A 22,792-nucleotide genomic window follows, 5' to 3' on the forward strand; every position below is an offset into this window, starting at 1 on the left:
ATACAGTAACTACATATTAGCACACATACACAGGCAGAGTAATGAAATGAATGACCTTATTTAGCAGGAAAACACTGCTATTAGTGTCAGAGCCTTTGAATAATCACATATGCAACAGTGTACAGTACAAACAGAGCAATCTTTATGAAATCATCACATAAGTAAATAAATAAGCTACTTCATAAAAAGGTGAGGATGGCTACAAACAATTAGAGGCAACCAGCCACACCAGGACAACCAAGTCTTTCTTTAAGTTGAAGAACCACTGCACACAGGGCTAGACTCTAGCTTAAGGCACACCACTCAAAAAAGCATGCATGGCACCCTGTAAACAGGAGGCACTGCAAATTATCAACCAAAGCAACACTGAACAGGCACTGCAATCCACAACCATCACCAGCTGAAAGTGAAACCAGGTGAATGTCCCACCTGTATTCAATTCAGTCAGCAACTGGACTTGGTTGTAGATACTTAGAGATGTTCCGCCTCTCATCCAAAGGGCTTCTTCAGTTCTAAATGACTGGTGGGGAGTCTCAGGTATTTAACCTCTGTGAGGTCATTGTCAAGGTCATTGATACCACTTAGTTTGTTAGTGCTCCTGGCTGTTGTAACGACAATTGTTAGTCATTGGAGTCACCTGAGGCCATGTGTAAATGACAGTTTTTGGAGTTGTCACGAGGCCAAATGTGAATGGTTAAGTCTCCTGGGAAGGGTTGAAAGGACAGCTTTGTAGGTGGGGGATAAGTGGTGTCATAGACCTTTTCTGGTGAGGGATGGTTTTTCTACTTTGACGTAGATAGCCACCTTCACTCTTCTTTCAAACCATCTGTTCTCCATATCCAAAATATGTACGTTGTTGTCCTTGAAAGGGTGTCCCTCATCTTTCAGGTGTAGGTAAACTGCTGAGTCTTGACCTGAGGAGTTGGCCCTCCTGTGTTGAGCAATGTGTTTGTTTAATGGTTGTTTAGTTTCCCCGATGTACAAGTCTGTGCATTCCTCACTGCATTGGACTGTATACACTACTTTTCTTGTGTTTGGGTGTCCGGTCTTTCAGGTGGACCAGATTCTGTCTTAGTGTGTTGCTGAGTATGAAAAACACAGGGATGCTTGTGTGTTTGCTGTAAATCTTCCGGAGTTCCTCAGATACTCCAGACACATATGGAATGATGATGTTGTTGTGTTTATCGTCCTTTTCTTTACCACCCACAGGGTTGTTGTTCTTCCTGGATCTTGTTGCTGTGTTCACAAAGGTCCAGTTAGGGTATCCCCAAGCTTTAAGTGCATCCTTCAGGTATTTGTGCTCCTCTCTTGGGCCTGGGCAATTGTTGGTACATTATCAGCTTGGTGGTGCAGGGTCGTGATAACTCCTAGCTAATGCTCCAGTGGGTGGTGAGAGTCAAAGAGTAAGCATTGGTCTCTGTGAGTGGGTTTCCTGTACACTCCAATGTGGAGGCTCCTGTCCTCATCAATGTGTGCAGCACAGTCCAAAAAGGCCAATCTGTTGTTCCTGACATCCTCTCGTGTGAACTTGATGTTACTGTCCACTGAGTTATTGTGCTCTGTTAAGGCTTGCACTTCCTGGGTTTTAATTTTGACCCATGTGTTGTCCACATATCTAAACCCGTGGCTCAGTGCTGTTCCTCTGAAGGAGTTCAATGCTCTGCTTTCTACTTCTTCCATGTAGAGGTTGGCCATAAATGAAAGATACTGGTGAGCCCATTGCACAGCCATGCTTTTGTCTGTAAAATCCCTGTTGTACTGGAAATAGGTGATGTTCATACAGAGGTCCAGCAGGGCTGAGGCTGGTTCTATTGTTAAGGGTGTTGTCATGTAGCAGTTGTTTCCTTACAGTTTCAACCACTTCCATTGTTGAGATACATGTAAACAATGAGGTCACATCATATGAGACCATGGTTTCATCTGAGGCTAGTTTCAATCCTCGAATCTTGTTCACACATTTCCCTGGAATTTTGAATATGCGACATCACTCATCCTCCACCTACAAAGCTGTCCTTTCATCCCTTCCCAAGAAACAGAACAATCATTCACATTTGGCCTCATGTGACAACTCCAACAACTGTCCTTTACACTTGACCTCAGGTGACTCCAACGACTCTAACGACTGTTGTTACAACAGCCAGAAGGACTAATGAACCAAGTGGTATCAATGACCTTAATAACGACCCCACAGACGTAAAATATCTGAGAGTCCCCACCGGTCACTTAGAAATGAAGAAGCCCCTTGGATGAGAGGCAAAAGGTCTTCAAGTATCTACAACCAAGTCCAGTTGCCCTGGATTCAACCCTCCTCAGATAACCATGACCTGGATGACTGAGAATCTTCACAGACAATTCAGTCAATCGGTGGGTCCATGCTCATTACGTCACTGATTAGTGAGTCCCACAGCTCATTCACATCACAGTAATTTCCCCCGTCGTCTGATCTGGTTCATGTCTTCCTGGAGAAGAACTAGAGATAATGGAGAGAGAGAGTGAATCGATTCTTGACGTTCCAGTTCACTCCAGATTCCTCCACATCAACCTCATACACGAGCAGAGGAAGTTATTCCATAAAAGCTACAGTTCACATGTGTGTTGGAAAAAATTTGTCACTACTTCAAAAAGATAGATTAACGTATATCCTCCAAAAACTGCTTTTGTTATAAAAATGTCTTATATCCTATGTAGCAACCCATTATAACCTGCACTGCAATTTACATTGCCAGCAGCATTTTAGCAGCATGCTACAAATGCTATTTCAGCCACTTGAAAAAATGTAATTTGTTGGCAAAAAATGACATTTACAGATTTTAATTCATAAAGAATCTTAATAAATTCCAAGTTGTTTTGTTAATAACTTGTCATAACAGCCATGCTTTGAGCTAAATGCTTACGTCAAGATGCTAACATGCTCACAGTGACAATGCTAACATGCTGTTGTTAAGCAGGTATAACTATTACCATATTCACCATCTTAGTTTACTGTGTTAACATGCTAACATTTGCCTATTAGAACTGAATACATAGTAAAGCTGAGGCCGATTGAAGTTTTACAGGTACTTTGGTTATAAACCAAAGTATTGGACAAACGTGATGATGGAAGATCAGAAGTTGAGGGATCACCAAAATCATTACAATGCACTCTGAGGGAGACATGAATATGTGGACCAAATGTCATGGAAATCCATCCAATATTGTTAAGACATTTCACTTAAAAACACAAATGCCAACCTGCTGGTGGCGCTGGAGGAGTCACATGATGTGTTAGGATACATCATCTGGGAACCATGAATGTCTGTACAAAACTGTGTCAATCCACAAAGTAAATTTTGAGATATTTCACTGGTTGAGTAAAAAAGTTTGACCTTGCTGGTGGCTCCAAGGCAAAACATCATGAAATCACTAGAATCATTAGGATTCATCCTCAGGACACTGTGACATCTGTCCCAAAATTTCATGTAATCCATCCAATAGCTAGGATCAAACATTTCACTAAAAGCCAAAAATGTCAAGCTGCTGGTGGCTCTAGAGGTAAAGTCAGGTGATTGCAAAAGTCTGTAGACTGGATGTCTAAACGTCTGTGCAAAATTTTACAGCAATCTCAGTAGTTGTTGAGATATTTCAACTAGACTGAAATATCAACATTTGCATGTCTAGAGTTACGCCAGCATGGTAAAATCTGAATAAATGAGTGGAAAAACAAAACAAACGCAAATGCTTCCATATGAAACATGAGGGCTCACTGAAAGGTTTAATTAGTATGAAAATCATGTAAATCATGTGCTGGCCTTTATAATAACCCGTTGTGAAACCAATTAAACACCCATGGGAGATTTTGGAGCGACATGTTAGTCCTCTCCACCACCATCATCAAGAGGCAATATCTTTCGGAAAAACACTGTTGATCCCTCCAGTAGTTCAGAGACTTTGAGAATCAATGCTAAGGCGCACTGAGCTGTCCTGGAGGCCTAACACCTTATGTTGTTTTTTTCCCTTATAACTGTCTAACTGTCATACTTTCAATTGTTATCCATCTGTATTTGTCTCTTAGTTAAGATAAAATTAGCTGAGGGTTACACTCTCGCTTAATTATCGCTAATTGCAAATGGGTTACTTCCATTGCAATGTAGGCTACAATTCAGACTCAGGACATGATTTTTCATCCTGGCAAGAAGAAAACTCTGAACAAAACACTGCACATGGTTGCAAAGGATACCTATTTTCATATTTAAAGACACTGTACATTAGCACTAGTACTGGCATCAGTGACTTCAATGTAAAACTGCCAGAATCCCTTTTCTGCCAGTATTTAAACTGTAGTAGCATATTTTGAAGTGCTTTTTAACTTCATGGCAGGATTTAATTTAGTTGTACAGGGTCTGTCTGTAGATAGAGTGAGAGAGAGAATAGATAGGGATAGTATACATCATTTGCATGCATATCCTGTTGTATGGAAATACTAATATGTAATTTTGTTCAATTAATTAATATTTTAATACATTTTGTAACAGTTTGCACAGCCCTAAGTTCAGTGGGTGCAAAATCAAATCAAGCCATGTAATTTCATTAATGGAGAAAATAAAGCTGCCTTCATTTTTCAGAAAAAATCTGATTCCTTGAAGATACATCATTTTTTCAGCTGGCACTCAGAGACATGGCACATAAACACAAACGCATCTCCAACAATATGAATGCTAAAGAGAAATGGCAAACAAGCGGAACAAAGGTTCTGCAAGTCCATTCACATTTCACTCTATTCAATGATCACCTTCATCATTTCAGCCTCCATACATTTCATAGACATGCTAAAAAGCTTATAGCAAGAGGCTTAAGCGGTGAGGAATGAGGAGGCTTATCTGACTAATCCATTTAGATGTTCAACACTCTGTACATCAAAACATATACAGCCATAAAAGACTGTCAAGAAAAGGCCCCATTCTTCATCTAGTCCCCTCACACCCACTCATACTTTTCTGTTGAAGCTGTCATAGCAATGATTTAGACAGAGCTGGAGAGGGGAAGAGATGGAAAAGGAAACTGACAGGAAAAGAGACAGGAATTATGGGAGAAATAAGGGAAAATGAGGGAGGGAGAAAGAAAGTGGGGAGAAAAGGGGAAGATGAGACTGCTTGATATGGTGTCTGTCTCAAAACTTGTAAATCTAGGAAAAAGCTTGTTGCAGGGCTCCATCTTGTGGTCAAAGTTAATTATCACAGCTGATAACGCAAACATTTCAAATTGGGTCTGGCTCATGTTCAGAATAATGCTTTTTATAATGTTTTGGAGATGAAGAGATGCAGAATTAAGTTCAGAAGACTTTTCAACAAAGTCCTGATGGAAGATATAGGAGAGAGGAATGTGAATAAAAATGAACTGAACCATGAAATGTTAACAAGCTGAAAGTCTGACTAGTGAATGAGAAACGACAAAAGAGTATTTATAGTACATAACTTTAATTTTCTGATACTGTTACATAGAAAAGCAAACATGTTCCTTTCATTTCACTTTCAGGAGTGAATGAGAGGAGCCCTTATCAGAACTGGCATCAGATTTGGGAAATACTGATCTTTAGATTGCTCGTGCTTATTGTAGCTTTTATCTCCAACTTGGAAGTAAGGTGTGCTCATAAAATATAACAAAAATCTGATCTTCTTTTCATTCCAGGACTTAATTATGTGGCTTTCAGTCAAAGTTAGCTGTATGGGAATATACTTTGCTTTAAAATATGAATTTGTCCAAAAAGAAGAAAAAAAGAAAATGACAACAACAACAACAAAAAAAAACACTCATGTTAAGAGGTAATCACCTCACATGGAAATGTTTAAGGAGTGATCCATGTGCAGATTTATTGGGGCTTTTACCTCTCACTGTCTTGATGATGTAATTGAAATGTTCCAAATCATTCAACAAAAAATCCACTATCTTGGATCAAACCAGCTGAGCCAGAACTGACCTGTGTGGTTACTTCTGATTGGCAGATGTGACTCCAGCACTGACCAGCAAGTGCTGAATGTCAACAACATGCCATTGTAGCATCTTTTAGTTACTAATTTGAATAATTAAATTACAATTTTTTAAATATGTTTTTGGAATTTAAATTTCACACAGTCTGTGCATAAAAAGATTTCTTTCATGTATAAATAATAAAACTCTCATCTTGAACAATTCATTAATAACACATTATGTCAAATCTCTGACCAGGAGAGTCCAACTAATTGTATAATTCTTTGTATATTATACAACAAAACCAAACGTTCGGAATATTCAGTATTTTAGTAAATGTAAAACTGACATCAACTATTTACCAGACTGATCTAACAATTCCTCTTGGGATGGAGGGACAGTGCGGCACTACTTCAACATGAATTCTGTAAACACTGTGACATTAACTACATATTTAATTAAATGTTTTAAAACGTAAATAATATAAAGGAAATGTCCTCAGCAGGAGACGACGTTGAACGTAAGAACGGGAAACAGGAAGTAGTCAGACTGAAAAAGGATGACAAGAAAGACTGTAGAGATCAGATTCCCTACTTATAAAACAGATTTTTAATTTTCAAATGTTTTCTTGTTTAACCAAAATCTATCATTGACCGTTTTAAGACTTACACAGTCAGCAAACCTGCAATTTGCATTATAGATTTAATGTTCATTTTGTGAAACTTTTTAAGACTTTTAAAACGAGAAGTAACTCTGTCAGCAGGCAAAAACTCAAATGTAACTACTAACTACAAATGTAATTTTGTGTGAGTTTGGTTTGATGTTTGACTTGGTCTAAGCAGTGCAATGGAGACTGTTTTCTGCTCCAGGTAACTTCACCATACAAACTTATTATAAATACGTTTAATTCAGCACCGAGCATCTTGGTGACAAATCTGCATACATGCAGTGTCACATCCTCCTGATGTTTATTAATTTACACCTTTTCAGTCATTTTCAGTCACTCTTGCAGATCCTACTGTATGTAGTTCTGTCTTTTTCAAGAGTTAAAATGATTAAACGCAATTTACACTCAGTCACATGTCGCCCCCTTTTAGTGATTAAGCTGCTCTCATTAGGTTTCATAAAAGATCTCTTCATATTTGAGAGTCCATGTAGTCTAAAATACAAAATTTCTGTTTGCATTCATACTGGGAGTAAATAAAAAATGGTGGAAATCTTTCACAACCTTGCAATAATTTCCATAGCTTTCCAGACTTTTCAGGTTTCTGCAGGAACTATGTCCTATTAACATAAAGTAAACTAAGAAAATCTTAAGAAAAAAGTTTTCTTTCCTAACTCACACTGAGTCCTAAGTGGACCGTTTTTCCACACCCTGTTTGATTCCCAGCACCAGATGAACAAACCAGTTGATCTGAACCATCCAGCCTTTCTCCCTGCAGATCTCGATTTGGTCCAGTAGATGGCGCTGCGCCTCATCCTCGCTGCGGCCGACTGTCAGCGCCTCACGGATGTACTCAATATCTTCCTTACTGGTCAGCTGGGGCATACCTGTCAAAAGAATTCAAATCTATCAGTATCGATGTATTGTTTTACTGTTCAATAAGCTGTATTATGTTCAATGGTTGTTCACTTTCTTTGTATATATTGTACATATTGCAGGAAACAGAGCAAAATAAAAAACACTAGAATATGTGGGAATTTAGTGAGTGACAGAGCAGTTACTGTGTTGGTATTAAAAGGAGGGAAGGCGTACCGGTCATCAACATCATGGAGAAGAGGATGATGAGCAGGTTGGTGTGATGCCGAAGTGCGAGGTAAGCTTTCACACACACATCCTGATATAGAGAGCAAGAATGAATGTTATATATACACAAGACAAATAAACACATATGGAGAAAAGAGACATTTGGATCATTTGTCTTTCTTAAAATCCAAAGTGTTCACTGTCTGATTCCAGCATGTTATAAAGCTAACCCTGGTATCTGCCTAGGTAACCATCACTGTATTGTTTTCCTCCTTAAACAAAGCCATACACATGAGTTTAACAGCTGATTTCTGACCTATTTTGTGTCTAAAAATGGGTTAAATGGTGTTGTTGTATGTGTGAATGAATGTATGAGTGTGTTTTTCCTTCACACATCAGTATGTTATATTCTTAGTCTATTCACATGAACAAAGTCCATTTTCAGCACCTGGAACTTCTGGAAGTGGGGGCTGCTTTTCTTTCCCGATGTTCCCATGACATACAGGAAGTCTGGCGTCAGCACGAAGGGAACCCACTCCTTACTGATTCCCATGAAACTCTTGTAATTCCCCAAGATGTGACCAAAGTCAATGTGGAAAAGATTCCCTACAGAAACACACAAGAGATTAGTTTAAAGTTTCTCATTTATGTTTTTGTTTTTACAGAACCCCATGTTTAATCTCTAAGCTGACCAGGCAACTTGGGATTTCTTGAGAACTAATATTCAAATTGGGATAAAAAATTTGGTTCACTACAGTCTGTAAATAGATTTTTCGGCAAAAAATGTTAGTCAATTATTATTTTTAGGCTACTAAAATGATGACATTTATTATTGTTTTAAGAGCTATTTAGAGCTTGCTTAGATTAAAAGTAGTGACTTTTTTCCATATAGATGAAAAATGTTTTTGAAACCAATTCTTGTACAATGCCATCACATGCTTAACACACACACAGTTAAGCAACTTATAAAGACACTAACAATACAGGCTGCTACATTTCCCCTAATACAACTTCACATATATTTTTCCAGCTTGTTCTACAGTGAGATAAGAAATCAGACAATAGACGTCATTACCAGATTCAGTGATCATGATGTTGTCGTTGTGGCGATCCCCGATACCTAGGACATAGGTAGCCACACAGTAACCTCCGCAGGAATACAGAAACCTCTCTACAGCCTGCTGGAACTACAAACAGAGACAATACCAGTTTGTCACACAATAAAACCACTGCTGCCTCCTCGTCTCTTCTTATTTCCAAAGTTTAAACATGCCGTGATGCACAAACCTCCCAAACCTGATTATCTCAAGAGCAGGACTGAAAATCATTTTAATTCCTGCCAGCATGTCAGATGCAATTACCTTCCTGTTTTTTGGGACCGTTTCACTTTATCATTTATACTTTATAACTGAGCCACAACCTTCAGATTTAATTGGTGGGCTTCAGAACAAAAGGCTTTTGGTTTGAACTGCTGTGCAGCCAAGAATATGAAACCATGTTTTGGTGCTGTGGTACTGAACAGCTGTGCAAATGTGTGAAATGTGACGGCACTGAAAACATTTAAGTACATAGAACATAGAAGTACTGAAAAAGAACACTGTAATATGATGTACAAGACCGAGCAAAACACAGTGACGCTCAGTGTGGAGCCACTGATAAGCTTTTCCTGAATTAAAGCTCAAAGATAAATAAGTTAGCCAAAACAAAGCACGCAGGTGTCACAGCTAAAAGTAGTGCAGTCAAGCTCTGTGGTAACGGGAAAAACCCTCAGGATTGCTTCCTTCCTGTCTGTCATACTGCTACTTCCTCAAACTGCTGATAAACAGAGCAGCTGCTGGAGACAAAACTGCTCCATCAACACACTGAATCCATAATGTAGATCTGCTCTAAAGACCAACCAGGAATGTTTATTCATCACAATATTAAAGATGTAATTGATTGTGATTGTAATTGGATGGAAATACAAAAACAACACCATTTATAAGCAGAACCTCCATCATATCATATCATCATTTTGTGGTTTTATGACTTATTTCTCTCACTTTTCATCATGTTATTGGCACATTATCTAGTCTGTGCACTGAATCTCATGGACAGAGCTGCTTGTACCTTGTCCTCGCTCACACACTTGTCTCGCAGCCACTGATAAAGGATTTCATCTTTAAAAGCTCCGGTGCTTCCCACAACGCTCTGCTGGATGTTAGCGATGGTATTAGCATCCTTCACGATCTCAATCATACCTGTGGCGATGAAGACAGAGAGGAGGAGTAAATCTGACAGAAATGACTCTAATATTTGACTCATTTGTTTTTCAGATCTATCCAGTTGATTAACTGACCTATCCGGTTGCCAGTGGAGATGCAGCCGTAGGGTAAAAGACAGAGATCCAGGGATTCAGTCTCCCAGATTGACTCCATGATCAGCAGAATCTGAGTCATAAATAATAAATCTTCCTTCAATCATTTGCAAAAGAAAACAAAACAAGCATCCTGTGAGGAGACTGTGTTGTCACTCACCTGAAGGATGAGCATATCCTGTCTGAGGTCATCTCCGTCCTTGAAGATGATGCCGATGGGGTCTTTGGACAGAGTGGTGGGGTCGGCTCTTTTAAACTGCAGCCACAGCGGCTTTTTCTTAGATGCCATCACTTTACACTGCTCTATCTGCACGTACACAAACAGCGTTCGTTCTCAAATTCAGTTCATTTGGGATCAGAACTCATTCCAGTCACACCAGCTTAACTACAGACTACTCTTCTCACTTGTTTTCATTTCTGTGTTTATTTCACATGCGAAACTGATACCAGCCAGGCATTAGAGGAATCTGTAGATGTTAAAATGAATTTCTGAAACATTGAGGTGTGAGTATGTGTGTGTATGGTTTTGTCCCCTGCCACAGATAGTGTGTGTGCATGTGTGTTCCTCACCAGCAGGGCTCCGGCTCTTAGTCCAGGATCATAAGGGACCCTGAAATTCTCTGGCAGACCGGATGACTGCAGAGTCTCCAGCTTCTGACGCAATTGAAACACCACTGACAAGCACACACAACACACACACACACAAACAGCTTTAGTTTCAGTACTTGGAGTTGTTGTTTTTTAATTCTTAAACCATGATAGAATGATGATACAATAATCCCACATACTACTACTACTGAATTTCAGTTTTTTTTATCTTGTTTCTTTCTTTGCTTCACTGGCTACATTTAAGGCAGTGTCACATGCACGTTATAGAGTTTGATAAGAGTGTAGACCAACACAAAGAGCTAATTGTTCAGGATTGGCAAAGAGGCTGTGGTGGCAGTGGTGGTGAAAATCAGCACATAACGGATGTTTTAGTGGATGAAGAATGACTGATTCTTTGTTAGATTTCCTAAATAGATCCATAAATGTTCAGTCAGTCAATAAAAAAATATCTGATTTTGTGAGTAAAGTTAAATAAACAAGTTGTGCTTTGTGTGTACGGTACTTCTGGTTTCATTTTTAAAACTTCTCACCTTGTGGTGTGACATCGTACTTGTCAGCAGACATGGTCTTGATCTCTCGGGTGACTTTCTGCAGAGCCTCAGTCATCTCCACCTGGAGAGCATCAGATAATCATGTCAGCTACTGACTGAGCTGGTAACAAACACACATACTACACATCTGACTAGAAGGTGACTGAAAGTGTCACATGGCTCGCATTCCTCTGATCATATCAGATAAATTCCACAAATTTGCATTGAATTGGAATCAAAACAAACAAATACAAAGCTGTCTTTACCTTTAAAACCTCAACCTCTGATAAACATACACTGCAACATCACCCAACCATTGTATTGCATTCTCATTCCAGTGTTGACCAATATAATTGAATCTACATAATCCTAAGTATTGCCAAATTGAGCATGCTGTGACTGTGAACCACTATGTCAACCACATAATCAAGAGTCAGGAATTTATTCTGATCTAACAGTTTTTTTTTATCATCTTCAAGTACCCTTTCGAGTAAGGAGCTGTGTACAAGGTCCGTCTTGTTGCTCACCTGTTTCCTGAAGTCCTGCAGCATGGCTTCACCGCACCCTCTGAGGTAGGCCTCCAGCAGGACAGCATACCTCTGCTGGTAATGCATGGACTGGGCGATCTCACTGCGCAGGAACCAGAAGAGAAAATGACCTATACGCATACTCTGTGGAGAGAAAAGCAAACAAATAAAGAAAACAAAAAAAAGGAAAGATTGAGTTAATTAACTGGATATCAGAAATTACAATAATTAGTATTACATACAGTAAATACAGGTAATAACATATCTTTGGGACGAGGTTGCAAACAAATACAAACTGATGGAACACACAGACACACTCATTACTCACCACATAGAGTGTGTGAACAAACAGACACACAGATGTCTTACCCTCAGAGCTCTCTTCAACAGGAACCTGACCAGAGCGCTGTCATGATAGGGCTCAAACTTGACTGCCTGCAGGAGACACACACACACACACACACACACACACCAAGAAATGTAGCTTATTTCTGAATGAGCAGCACATTCACATATAAAATGACAGGTTTCAGTGCACACATGTGCATGCATACACATGCAAATACACTGTTTTTAAAACCAACACACAAAAACACAAAGAAATCTGTAACTTTTGTCACGTGAGACCCATTCAAACCCTTCTGGATACACTCCAAACCACATGCTGGTCAATCTGAAATTAAGACTTTCTTAAAGAAAAGCTGACATATGGGAGATAAAGGTTTTGTAAATGTTTTGTGAGGCAGAAAGTGCATGCAAAATGTTTTAAGCCCTCAAGGTCACACAAAATGTGTTCTGGTGAGATGCACTAAATGTAAAGAAAACCATGTTTGTTTACTATTTATAAGATCACAAGGTATCTTTAACAGACAGAGTTCAGAGGTTACAGTGTGATGGAGGCAGAGGCTGACATGCAATGATCACACAGAGCTCATTGTGCTCTCACAGGGCTGAAATTCAAACGTTAACTGAAGGAGGAGGGGAGTGGTTCTACAGGTCAGAGGTGCACACAGTCAGATAGTAGACACAGCAGTAAAGACTACAACAGCAGTGCAGTTTGGGCTGAAATGACAATTCAAACTGTTTCCTCAACAGTGGGATTGAATGGCAATGTCCAGCTTGAAGATGCAACCACTAATTATTATCATTATCAATTAACCCATCATTTACTCTTTGGATTAAATTACTTAAATTTTAGCTTCAGCTTTATAAGAGGGGCGTCCCAGTAGCCTCATAACTCACACAACATCGAAGGCAGACCTTTGTTGCATGTTTCGAGTCTCTCTTTCACTTTCTATTGTCAAATAAAGGTGAAAAATGGACAAAAGATCTTTAAAAAATATATTCAACTTAAGATTCAATTAGTCACTTTATGATATTTCAAAAATAATGACAAATGCCATAAAAATGTTTCCAGAACCTAAAGTGTCTGAACTGTTGTCACAGTGGGGTTTTTTTTGGTTTGGTTTGCAGATACTTGCTTCTAAAACAGACTACCCCGCATTTGACACATAGCATTTTGAAAATAGAATGACATCTATACTACCTGTTATTGGAACCCTCTACATGTCACTAAAAGGCACAGGATACTGTGACAACACTACCGCATGTATATTCTATATCAGACCCAACGGCCCCTTGTTGGCCTCAGCTGATAACACGCATCGCTCATGCAAAGTTGACCACAGAGTCAGTCAGCGTGAGTCAGCGTGTCTGCTGGGCTGCCTCTTTCCATGAGCTTGTGAAATTGTGACTCAGGTGAAGCAGGAGAAGCGGGGTCTTGTCAGTTTGAAGTTGTTGATTATATTTTTCTCTTCTGTAAGCAAAATGTTCTGCGTGTAACATTATGTAATGTTAAAAACATACAATGATACCTTGGTATAATCACTGTAATTACTGTGAACAGTGATGACCAGAGGTTAACCTGTAACAGCAGCATCATATGAATGAGTCAGACATTGATGAGTGTGTGTTCAGTAGACACACGTCATACACACACCTTTCATATGAACACATAACCTGGAGGAGGTGACTTCAATGACTTTTTATCCAACAGATCATTGGTGGAAGAAATATCGATATATTTTACCAAAGTAAAAGTAGTAATACTTCAATGTAAAAATGCTCTGTTACTAGAAACATTTTTGTAGTCATAATTTTACTCAAGTATTACCAGCAAAATGTAATTAAAGTATCAAAAGTACTCATTACACAGAATGACACCTTTCATATGTCTTATTATTACTAATGCATCAACATTTAAACAGCATTTAATGTTGTAGCAGGTCAAAGTGAAGACAATTTTAGCTACTTTGTATATTGTTGATTAGTTTTATCTGAAACAATGTATCATGTGTTTTGTATGTAAAAACATAATCTGTAACTAAGAACTGTGGCTTTCAATATGAACCTCTAAAATCTAGATAAGAAGATCTATGAAGTAACAGAGAATAAGGATGCTCAAGTTAAGTACAAGTCCTTCAAAACTGTGCTTTAAGTGATGTGTTTAAGTTGTACCATAGTTACCATGTGAGCATTAATCAGATCAGGCCAAAGACACACCTGTACAAGCTGCAGAAGGTATCTGAGCACATCATCATCCTCCAGCGTCTCCAGTTTCCTCACAGCCATGGAGCGAACCTGAGCGTCTGAGTAGTGGCAGTCGAGCAGCTGCATGGCCAGGCCGACGTCCAGACCGCTGAACAGGAACGACATGACGACAGGTGATGATACACTCTACTTACTGCAGCCAGGGCAGACACACAGCGCTGTGAAAACACCTTTACCTGCTGTCCCACGCACTGCTGCGCTCCAACAGACGGTGTGTTGCCAAAACATCTTCCTGTTTTCCCCACCGGACTGAGCCCAGCAGCTTTGGATAGGCCCTGAGGACAGGAAGACAGTTTGGTTACATAGTTAGATATTCAACTTAAAGAAAAAAACTAAACACTTTGCAGTCAGTTTTCTTTGGAATAAAATAAAATAAGTACCTTGGGTCACGCATACACTCATGCCTGAAGTGCCAGAGCAGCTCTTTGTCCTCAGGACTTAGTGGATGCAGGGGGTCGGTAGCCACGATGGCTTCAAACTGTTTTTTCAGGTGGTTGGGCATCTCTCTCTGACCTCGCTCCCTTCCATCAGCTTCCTCGCCCCCAGCCCCGACATCCCGACCCACGTCGCGGCTCTTGGGCAGTACCACGGGGTAGCAGTACTTGTCCAGCAAAATGGCGATGGCCATAGAAGAGGCCTTGTCCGGGTTGGTTGCCGAGGTGAGCTTGTCCGCGTTGATGCTGCTGCTGCTGTCCTCGCTCTTCTCTGGCATCTTCCACATGTTCAGGATGAACTCGCCCTGGCGGAGCAGAGAGCGGTGGTCGATCAGCAGCAGGTTTACGTAGTACAGGAGGCGATTCTTGGTCTTTCCTGAAAGTTGGACAGACAGACAGACATAAGCCTCACTCTGTAGACTGTCAACATGATGGGCAACAAAATGTGAGTCGACATTACCATCATGGCTGCCTCCTCCTGCTGTGTTATCCTGGTAAGAAGAAACTTTGGAGTTTGGTGTCTGAGGTTGCTTCCTGCACACCACCTAGGTGGTAAAAATAGGGAATTTATTCATCTCTAATACATTAGAGCATGCTGAACCTCTTATCCTACCTCCAAAAGCTGTTATATGCCAAATATAAATATATGATTACACCATTTTAATTGTAAAATGATCCCAGTGTACCTGGAGGTTGAGTCGTGCCCCTTTAGGCAGGTCCTTGATTTTAATGTTAAATTCCAACCAGCAGTTCCACAATACCTCTTCATTGAAGGCTTTGGAGGACGTCCTCTCCTTAAACAGTAAAGACAGTGTTAAAGTCTGCTGTCTATGTGTTTTGGAGAATGCGCACTACCTCAAACTGTTATGAAACCATCATGCAACTGTGGGTCTCAGTTCTGATTTGCTGCATCTAGTTTAATTTTTTTTTAATGCCAGGTGTTCTTGGTCAATCTTATCAATTATTTTTATTCATATGAAAATGATTCAGTATGATTTGATTACCTGGGCTAGAAGCTGCTGACCGTGGAAGATGTTGGCCTCTATGAAGACAACAAACTCTGGGATTTTGGGCAGGGATGGGATGTCAATACCCAACACCTTCACTCTGAACTTCCTGTTGCAGTCCCACATGGAGATGGTGAACACTCGTTCATGGTCCTTCTCATCGATGGTCAACTGCTCATGAGTACCTGTCAAAGAGAAGTGAGAAGGTCGGTCACATCTCAGTAAAACTGAATTCATTACATCCACACACAAACAACACACTATACTTACACTCGTCGATTTAACTTGTTACCTGCGACTCCAGTGCAGTCATCCACTTGTGCCCAGTCCTCCTTCTGGACCACATTCTGGTCAGGATCAGGCTGCTTCTCCAGAACCAGGTGGATCTCCTCACCATTCTTCAGACACTGACGGATCCAGTTGAAGTTCTGCAGTGGTTTGTCCCCGTACAGGTACTCCTCCCTGTGAGAGAAGACAGAAGATTATTCATTTACTTTCAATGCAAACTTGATCACACTGACTCCATGTGCAAGTAGCACGTTGGTTTCAGCATTTGACATACCTGCCACACACACGCAGCACAAAGTCCACCTCACACATGTCGTCAGGGATGCCCAGCAGAACTCTCTTATTTGCTGTCTTGGTGAAAAAGCTGGCCAAAACCTGAGCAAGATTGGAGATAAAGTCTGAGATGCTACAGTAAATGCTAAAGAGGCAGAACAGAAAGAAGTAAATGTAATGAACGGCGTTTATCGCCATATGTCTCTACCTTTGCCGGCGTGTCGTCAATGGAGACCTTGATGGTCTGGCTGGCCGTGCCAATGTGGATCACCACCAGGATGTGGCTGTTACTGACCTGAGAGGAGGAACAATCCAGAAAAACAAGGTGAATGAAAAGACAATAAAGAAACATGAGAGTCAGTGAGAATCATTGTGAGTCAATGAACAAGTGTCTTTGAGGAAATATGCTTTTAATTAGTTTTAAAAGCAGTTTTGCTCTGTAATAAAACAAAGTACAAGCAATATAATGACAGAAATAACTGCCACAGTAAACTGTATCAAAACAACTCCAGTTAAAGCCTGGATTCTACAGCACTGTGTGAAGAAATGGGATCTGAACACTGTCATGGCTTTCATGTGAGAAGGTGATATCATGGGTGTTTGAACTGCAGGGTGAGATTTGAATCTTGGAGGAAAAAAGAGAATTTATTTTCCCACAAGATTTATTACAACTTACTCATGAAGCTTTCAGATAAAATCACATCCTTTGCAAGAAAACTGAGATAAGATATCTGGGTTTTCTGCAGTTGGTGCAATCAACACTCAATCGAGACAAAATACAGGTCAAAGCTGGAAATTGGATATTTTCAGAGATGCATATGCAAGTGTTAATCTTGCAGAGAAAAATGTCAGAGTTATTTTTTTGTTTATTCTCAATGGGTGTGTAAGAAAATCTGTTACTGACAGCAATGGATGTTATTACATTTCCCTGGAATCACTTCTTTTACTTAAATAGTAGTTCATGTTTCTTTTTTCTGTCAGTAAAATGCTACTTATGGTAGTTCAGGATTTCTATTACTTTCAGACAATATTGCAAATTCATAAAGAATATGTGTGTCTGTATACTGAGAAGGTAATTCTTGAAATCATCATTAAATTAACAAGTGAAATCCACCATCTCCCTACAAAAACGCACAAACACACACCTTGCTGAGCAGATGCTCAGGCAGCGGCTTGCGGGTCACCCAGGGGTCCATGGAGTAGAGTTTGGGGTCACGGTCAGACAGCTCAATGCGTCTGGGCGTCAGCAGCTTCCTGCGGGTGAACTCCAGCTCATCGTCGTGCACATTGCTGACGTCAGTCACATCATAGCCGATCAGGTAGTTCAGGTATCGCTGGTAGTGCAGGGACTCGTCCGAGGGCTGCGGACGAGGCACCAGCTGGATCCGCCCCACGTCCTTCTTCAGGGCTTTTAAAAAAACAGACATGTTTTATATCATCGCAACACAATAACTCCATATCTGTGCCGTATTTTTTGACAGCGAGTGGTACCTCTCCAGTAGCGAATGCAGTCCAGCGTCTGGAAGACCTGGTGCTTGTCGTAGATCTCGCACACGTTGCCTTTCTTCTGGTAGAGCAGGATGCAGTGGTCAGGAGAAAAGCGCTGGTAGAAGTCAGGACAGAAGTTTGAAGTCACCGCCTTCAGCCACACCTGAGCTTTCACCTGGGGAAACAAGACATATACACCACAATTCATCACACTGAATCAATACAATTTATGTTTAAAGGCACTATGAGTGATGTTATTTCTCAACATTATAACAAATAATTATAGGTAAACTAGGCGACCTGTTCCACCGTCCAGTTTCCAGCGACATCCAGCTGCACAGTGTCAGGGCTGTTTCCGCCCCGCGTCATGGTGGGCAGGATGAACTCAACAGTGATCTGATCCATGGAGGTGCAGGAGGACGAGCTGATGGCTTTCTTTCTTCTTCTCCGACGACTCTCTTCTCGCAGGACTACCTTCTCTTCGTCGCTCACCTGCATTTGCTGCCGGTCCATCGCCTAGCTTGAGGAGGGAATGATAGAGAGACAGAAGAACAGGTAGGAAGAGATACTGTTATGCTGTTTATCATTAATATGATATCCTGTGTACACCTGCTCTACCTCGACAGGGAAGATTAAGTACATAAGATGAGCTAGAAATGCAAATAAATTGATATATATTGATAGAGAGAGGTATTACCTTATCTATCACGAACACTGACCTCTGATCTTCTCAATAAACTTTATTCATTTTACTATCAGTAATAGTCCTGCTTCTGTAATCTGATGTGTTTCATGCTGAGATGGGACATGAGTGCATGTGATGTCAAAAAGTTAAGAAGTAAAAAAAGAAAAGATGATTTTACTCTTGTTTCATGCAAATGAATAAATTGCTTGTTTGTTAACATGTGTTTTCAACTCAGCATCATGCTGACCCTGTGAGCTACAGACAGTGATGTAGATACTGTATATATGGTCATAATAGAGGCAGTTTGTGTATTATTAGCAAACATGAATTGAGCACTAAAACTAAACTGTTTCCCAGAAAGTTAAAAAGAAAAAAACCCAATTGGATTTTGTTAAGAATGTATTATATATATATTATAAATGTAGAGTTTGTCATTGTTAACTACAACAACTGTATATTATAATATGAAGAATTAGCTTAAAGGGGTGATGTATTGACTAAAATTCATCAACCTTGATGAGAGCACCTAACACTTTCACTTTACTTAAAGCAAACACTTTTAGTGACTTATAATCACTTTATAATGCATTATAAAATGATTATTATATATTATAACTATGGGAATTATAATACACTATGATCTAATAAGTCATTATAAAATGCTTTATAACGTTAATTATGGGTAGTCATACAGTACTATAAGCAGATCATAATGCATTATAAGTATGTTTATAATACACATGAGCGTCATAGAAAGTGTTACCATTCATCTTAGAGTGATAGCAGCCTATCAGAACATCTATCATTTCCTGTTAACAGTGAACTAAAGCAGTGCTGTTAGTGACAGCCATGTTAAGTTTTTTCAGTGAAGTGTCAGAAGTCACAGGATACAACTGGAGTTTCCCTTCTGCTTCTTTCACATCAGCAAAAGGAAGTTTTAAAAAGCAGGAAGCAAACCTCAGTCGACACAGCATGATGTATAACAGTATACACGTTATATGTATACATATTATATCTATCTGCTGTTAGAAATGAACAGTTACAACCCTGCGAGAAGTAAATAAAGATACATTTAAAAAAAATAACAACAACAAACTGAGCGGAAATGTGTCGCAGTGATGAATGTAACGGTGCTGCTGCCATAATAATCGGAAGCATAAAGTTTGTAAGACAAACAGAAAGGCCGTTTCTGTCACTCACCAATGAACGCAGACGCAGAAGGCAACGGAACCCGGAGTTTTGGCTGAAAGTGTCGGCATTTATGCTACGTGAACAAACCACAAGCCAGAGGAAAATACTAGTTTTAAACTTGTGAGCAGAGTCGGGATTAAGGAAACGCTGCTGCGCCTCTACTCACGAAAGATGTCAAGCACGCAAAAGTTTCTAGTTCTACACGGAGAAGCGACAGGACTTCCGGGTGTTACACCGGATTTGGTGACCCATCAGATTCTCTGACCTGCAGTGGTGGAAGAAGTACTGAGATCCTTTCAATACCATAGTGTAAAAAAACTTAATTACAAGTTGAAATCCTGCATTTAAAATCCTACTTGAAGTACTAAGTAAAAGTACTAATTTTCAAAATTAGTACTTTTACTTAAGTACTTTAAATAAATTTAGCTGATTATACTTATATACTTTTATTTAAGTAGGATTTTAAATGCAGGACTTTAATTGTAATTAAATATTTGTACATTTTTACATTGTGGTATTGATACTTTTACTTAAGTAAAGAATCTGAGCACTTCTTTCAACACTGCAGGTCACAGAATGTGATGGGTCGCCAAATACAGTGTAACACCGGCTTTATCCTTCCACATAACAGCACTACAATAAACATTATGAAGGGTGAATGAGTACAAACCAGAAGCACTGCATTCATTTGTTTACCTCGTTGTCTTTATCCATCACTTAAAATTAATGTAAAAGAGGGAATAGAAGCCATGCTTATTTGAATATCACATTTCAACAACAAGGCAATTCAACATGATTTACATTGCAATTACATTGCAGTGCAAGAAATGAATCAAAAGCCTCACATTTGATTTAATAAAAGGCAGCAAGAAACAGAAAAGTCTTCAGCCTTGATTGAAAAGAACTGAGAGTTGCAGCAGACCTGCAGTTTTCTGGGAGTTTGTTCCAGATATGTGGAGCATAAATACTGAACACTGGAAGAATTCAAAAGGTATTAACAAACAAAAGAGGCCAGAGATGTTTTGTCTCATATAAATATTGTGTCTACATAAATCAGCAACATAAATCCATAGCTAACACAAAATGTTAATGTCAACACAATCTTTATATCAATATTTACAAGTTTTTCGATGTTTATTATAAGTCTATTGGTGTGACCATCACAAATAACAAGAGTGACATCTGTGTTAGTAAAATCTATATTACTTAAAGTCCCTCCCATTCAAAAACATGTTTTCCTTGTTCCTACATTTGGATGTTTGAGCTTCACTGTGCAGAATGATGTATGTGCAGAGTTTGACACTAGAAGGCTGTTTTCACATTCATCTGAGATTAAGGCGTGTTTCTACTAGCATGATTTGCCATATCACAACTAGTTTGGAGCCAATTGTGATCCAACTTGTGATGCAACTTACACAAGTGTGGTGTGGAAAGTTGAAACCTGCGGTGCACAAGCACAGAGAATGAACTTTACAGTGAAGTAGGAGACATCTTGCGTCAAGCAGTTCAACTTCTGAAGTGAAAATATTTGCATATTTATAGATTCTGGATTTTTAATGGAGGAGAGGGAGTAGATGTAATTTTAAGGATCTTAACAAGAAAACTGAAGGGTTTTTCAGACACAAATTATTATTCTAAGCAGAGTATTTCATACATATCTTAAAACATATCTGGTGGGAGCTTTAAGAATACTTTTATTAACGTTTTCACTGCCCTCCAGTGGTCACAGTGAGGAACTACATCAAGGCAAGCCCATATCTGGTCAGAGATGATTATACTGTATAGTTATACAATAGCAGTAATAATATGTAAAATACAATCATTCTTTTAAAATATTAACCAAACTTAAGCGATCAGGAATGAATTAACAGAAATGATCACCACATGATTATGTCAGTACAATCCTTATTAATATCAGTGTGTACAACAATTATAACTACTATGACAATTATATAACAAATAATAAATTGATAGAAATTACTATAAAGTGATCATGTTAATGGCCCTCTAGTGGTCACACTTAGAAACAGCAACGCTGTATTCTGATGTTACTCTTCTCATTAATATTATTTATTATTGGTTTGTTGTTGAAAGCACTGACAGAAAATCTTACCATGTTATTATGTCTCACTTGACGTGTCTTGCCTTGATGTAGTTCCTCATTGTGGCCACTGGAGGGCAGTGAAGACTCACGATTCTACACGCAGTCATGTCACCAGTAATGTCCAGTGTCCTGTTTACTTAAACTGGGAAAATTGTGACTGACTCAAATTATAAGAACATTTTAATGAGGACTGCTGTCCTGTTATTTATTTATTTATTTATCTGTTTATTTATTACGACTACTTTTACTCCTACATGCGTACTTGTTTTTCTACTCTACCCACCTCTGACTAAATAAGAGGGCTTTGCTTTCTCTGATTATGGCTTTTATAAGCATCTATAATTAGACTAAATAATGCACTTAAAGATACTGGGGGGTTTTTATAAGATGGTTAGAAGCGTGTCTGAAACACAGGTGAAGCCCAGACCTTGTGATCTTTCTCCACTTGGCTGAAACTACCTGTTGTACTAGTTGCACTGGACACATGACGGCTGAAGGCCATTTGTCTTCTGCTGCAAATGTTAACAACAAGCATACTTACATTTTTCCTTGTTTTCAGACCTACACGGCGTTATTTTTGTAGTTGAATGTGTTTGCAATCTGTTTTATCATTTGACATCAATACTCAAGTGTGGCATTACATACTCTCTACATGCTTTCAATCGTTATATAACCCATTTAAATATTATGTCATGATCATTTCTGTTCTTTAAATTTCTATTTAATGATCTTTCCCCATTGTGAGATAGAGGGATAGTGCTCCATTGTATAGTCTCATTGTCTTATTCTGGTTTTCTAAATACTGTCGTCATGTTGAAAAATACACAAGCTGATTATACAAGACACGGACAAGTCATAATTGTTACTTGTGATACTTTTGGTTCAGCCGTCTATCATCAGTTTTTTATTGTTGTGGCGATGATAATGAGGGCAGCATGTCTGCACTAAACTGACCAATGAGGACGAGAATAGCTGTTGATTGATAACCGATTTGGCCAAT

General features: G+C 39.3%; 1 protein-coding gene and 1 pseudogene across 3 annotated transcripts; both read right to left on the minus strand.

Moving 5' to 3' along the window:
• Positions 1-495: 495 nt before the first annotated feature.
• Positions 496-1,985, minus strand: LOC122975647 (annotated as a pseudogene).
• Positions 1,986-5,433: 3,448 nt separating this feature from the next.
• pik3cg (phosphatidylinositol-4,5-bisphosphate 3-kinase, catalytic subunit gamma) lies at positions 5,434-22,674 on the minus strand. 3 transcript variants are annotated; one of them, XM_044343843.1, is made up of 24 exons: positions 21,802-22,674; positions 18,113-18,332; positions 17,816-17,987; positions 17,470-17,732; positions 16,533-16,619; positions 16,326-16,426; positions 16,056-16,225; positions 15,761-15,948; positions 15,443-15,550; positions 15,217-15,301; positions 14,703-15,132; positions 14,499-14,597; positions 14,275-14,410; positions 12,082-12,147; positions 11,713-11,856; positions 11,186-11,267; positions 10,617-10,720; positions 10,207-10,353; positions 10,029-10,119; positions 9,800-9,930; positions 8,766-8,877; positions 8,139-8,296; positions 7,700-7,781; positions 5,434-7,494 (listed from the first exon to the last, which is right to left on the minus strand). In XM_044343843.1, the coding sequence occupies exons 2-24, from the start codon at positions 18,323-18,325 to the stop codon at positions 7,295-7,297; spliced, it is 3,369 nt and encodes a 1,122-aa protein (XP_044199778.1). In that variant the 5' UTR covers positions 18,326-18,332; positions 21,802-22,674; the 3' UTR covers positions 5,434-7,294. The 3 variants fall into 3 exon arrangements, with proteins under 3 accessions (XP_044199778.1, XP_044199779.1, XP_044199777.1); XM_044343844.1 differs by lacking the exon at positions 21,802-22,674 and adding an exon at positions 19,698-19,908 and having other exon boundaries at positions 18,113-18,328; XM_044343842.1 differs by lacking the exon at positions 21,802-22,674 and adding an exon at positions 19,698-19,908.
• Between the last annotated feature and the right edge of the window lie 118 nt (positions 22,675-22,792).

Source organism: Thunnus albacares, chromosome 23 (assembly GCF_914725855.1).
Source record: "Thunnus albacares chromosome 23, fThuAlb1.1, whole genome shotgun sequence".
NCBI lineage: Eukaryota > Metazoa > Chordata > Actinopteri > Scombriformes > Scombridae > Thunnus > Thunnus albacares.

Excerpts from the sequence above, each read along its gene's own strand:
- pik3cg (XM_044343843.1), bottom strand. The coding sequence starts at position 18,325 with ATGGACCGGCAGCAAATGCAGGTGAGCGACGAAGAGAAGGTAGTCCTG. Across the intron at positions 16,427-16,532 it reads TTGACGACACGCCGGCAAAG|GTTTTGGCCAGCTTTTTCAC; the intron begins GTAGAGACATAT and ends AATCTTGCTCAG. Across the intron at positions 9,931-10,028 it reads CTCCACTGGCAACCGGATAG|GTATGATTGAGATCGTGAAG; the intron begins GTCAGTTAATCA and ends TCATCGCCACAG.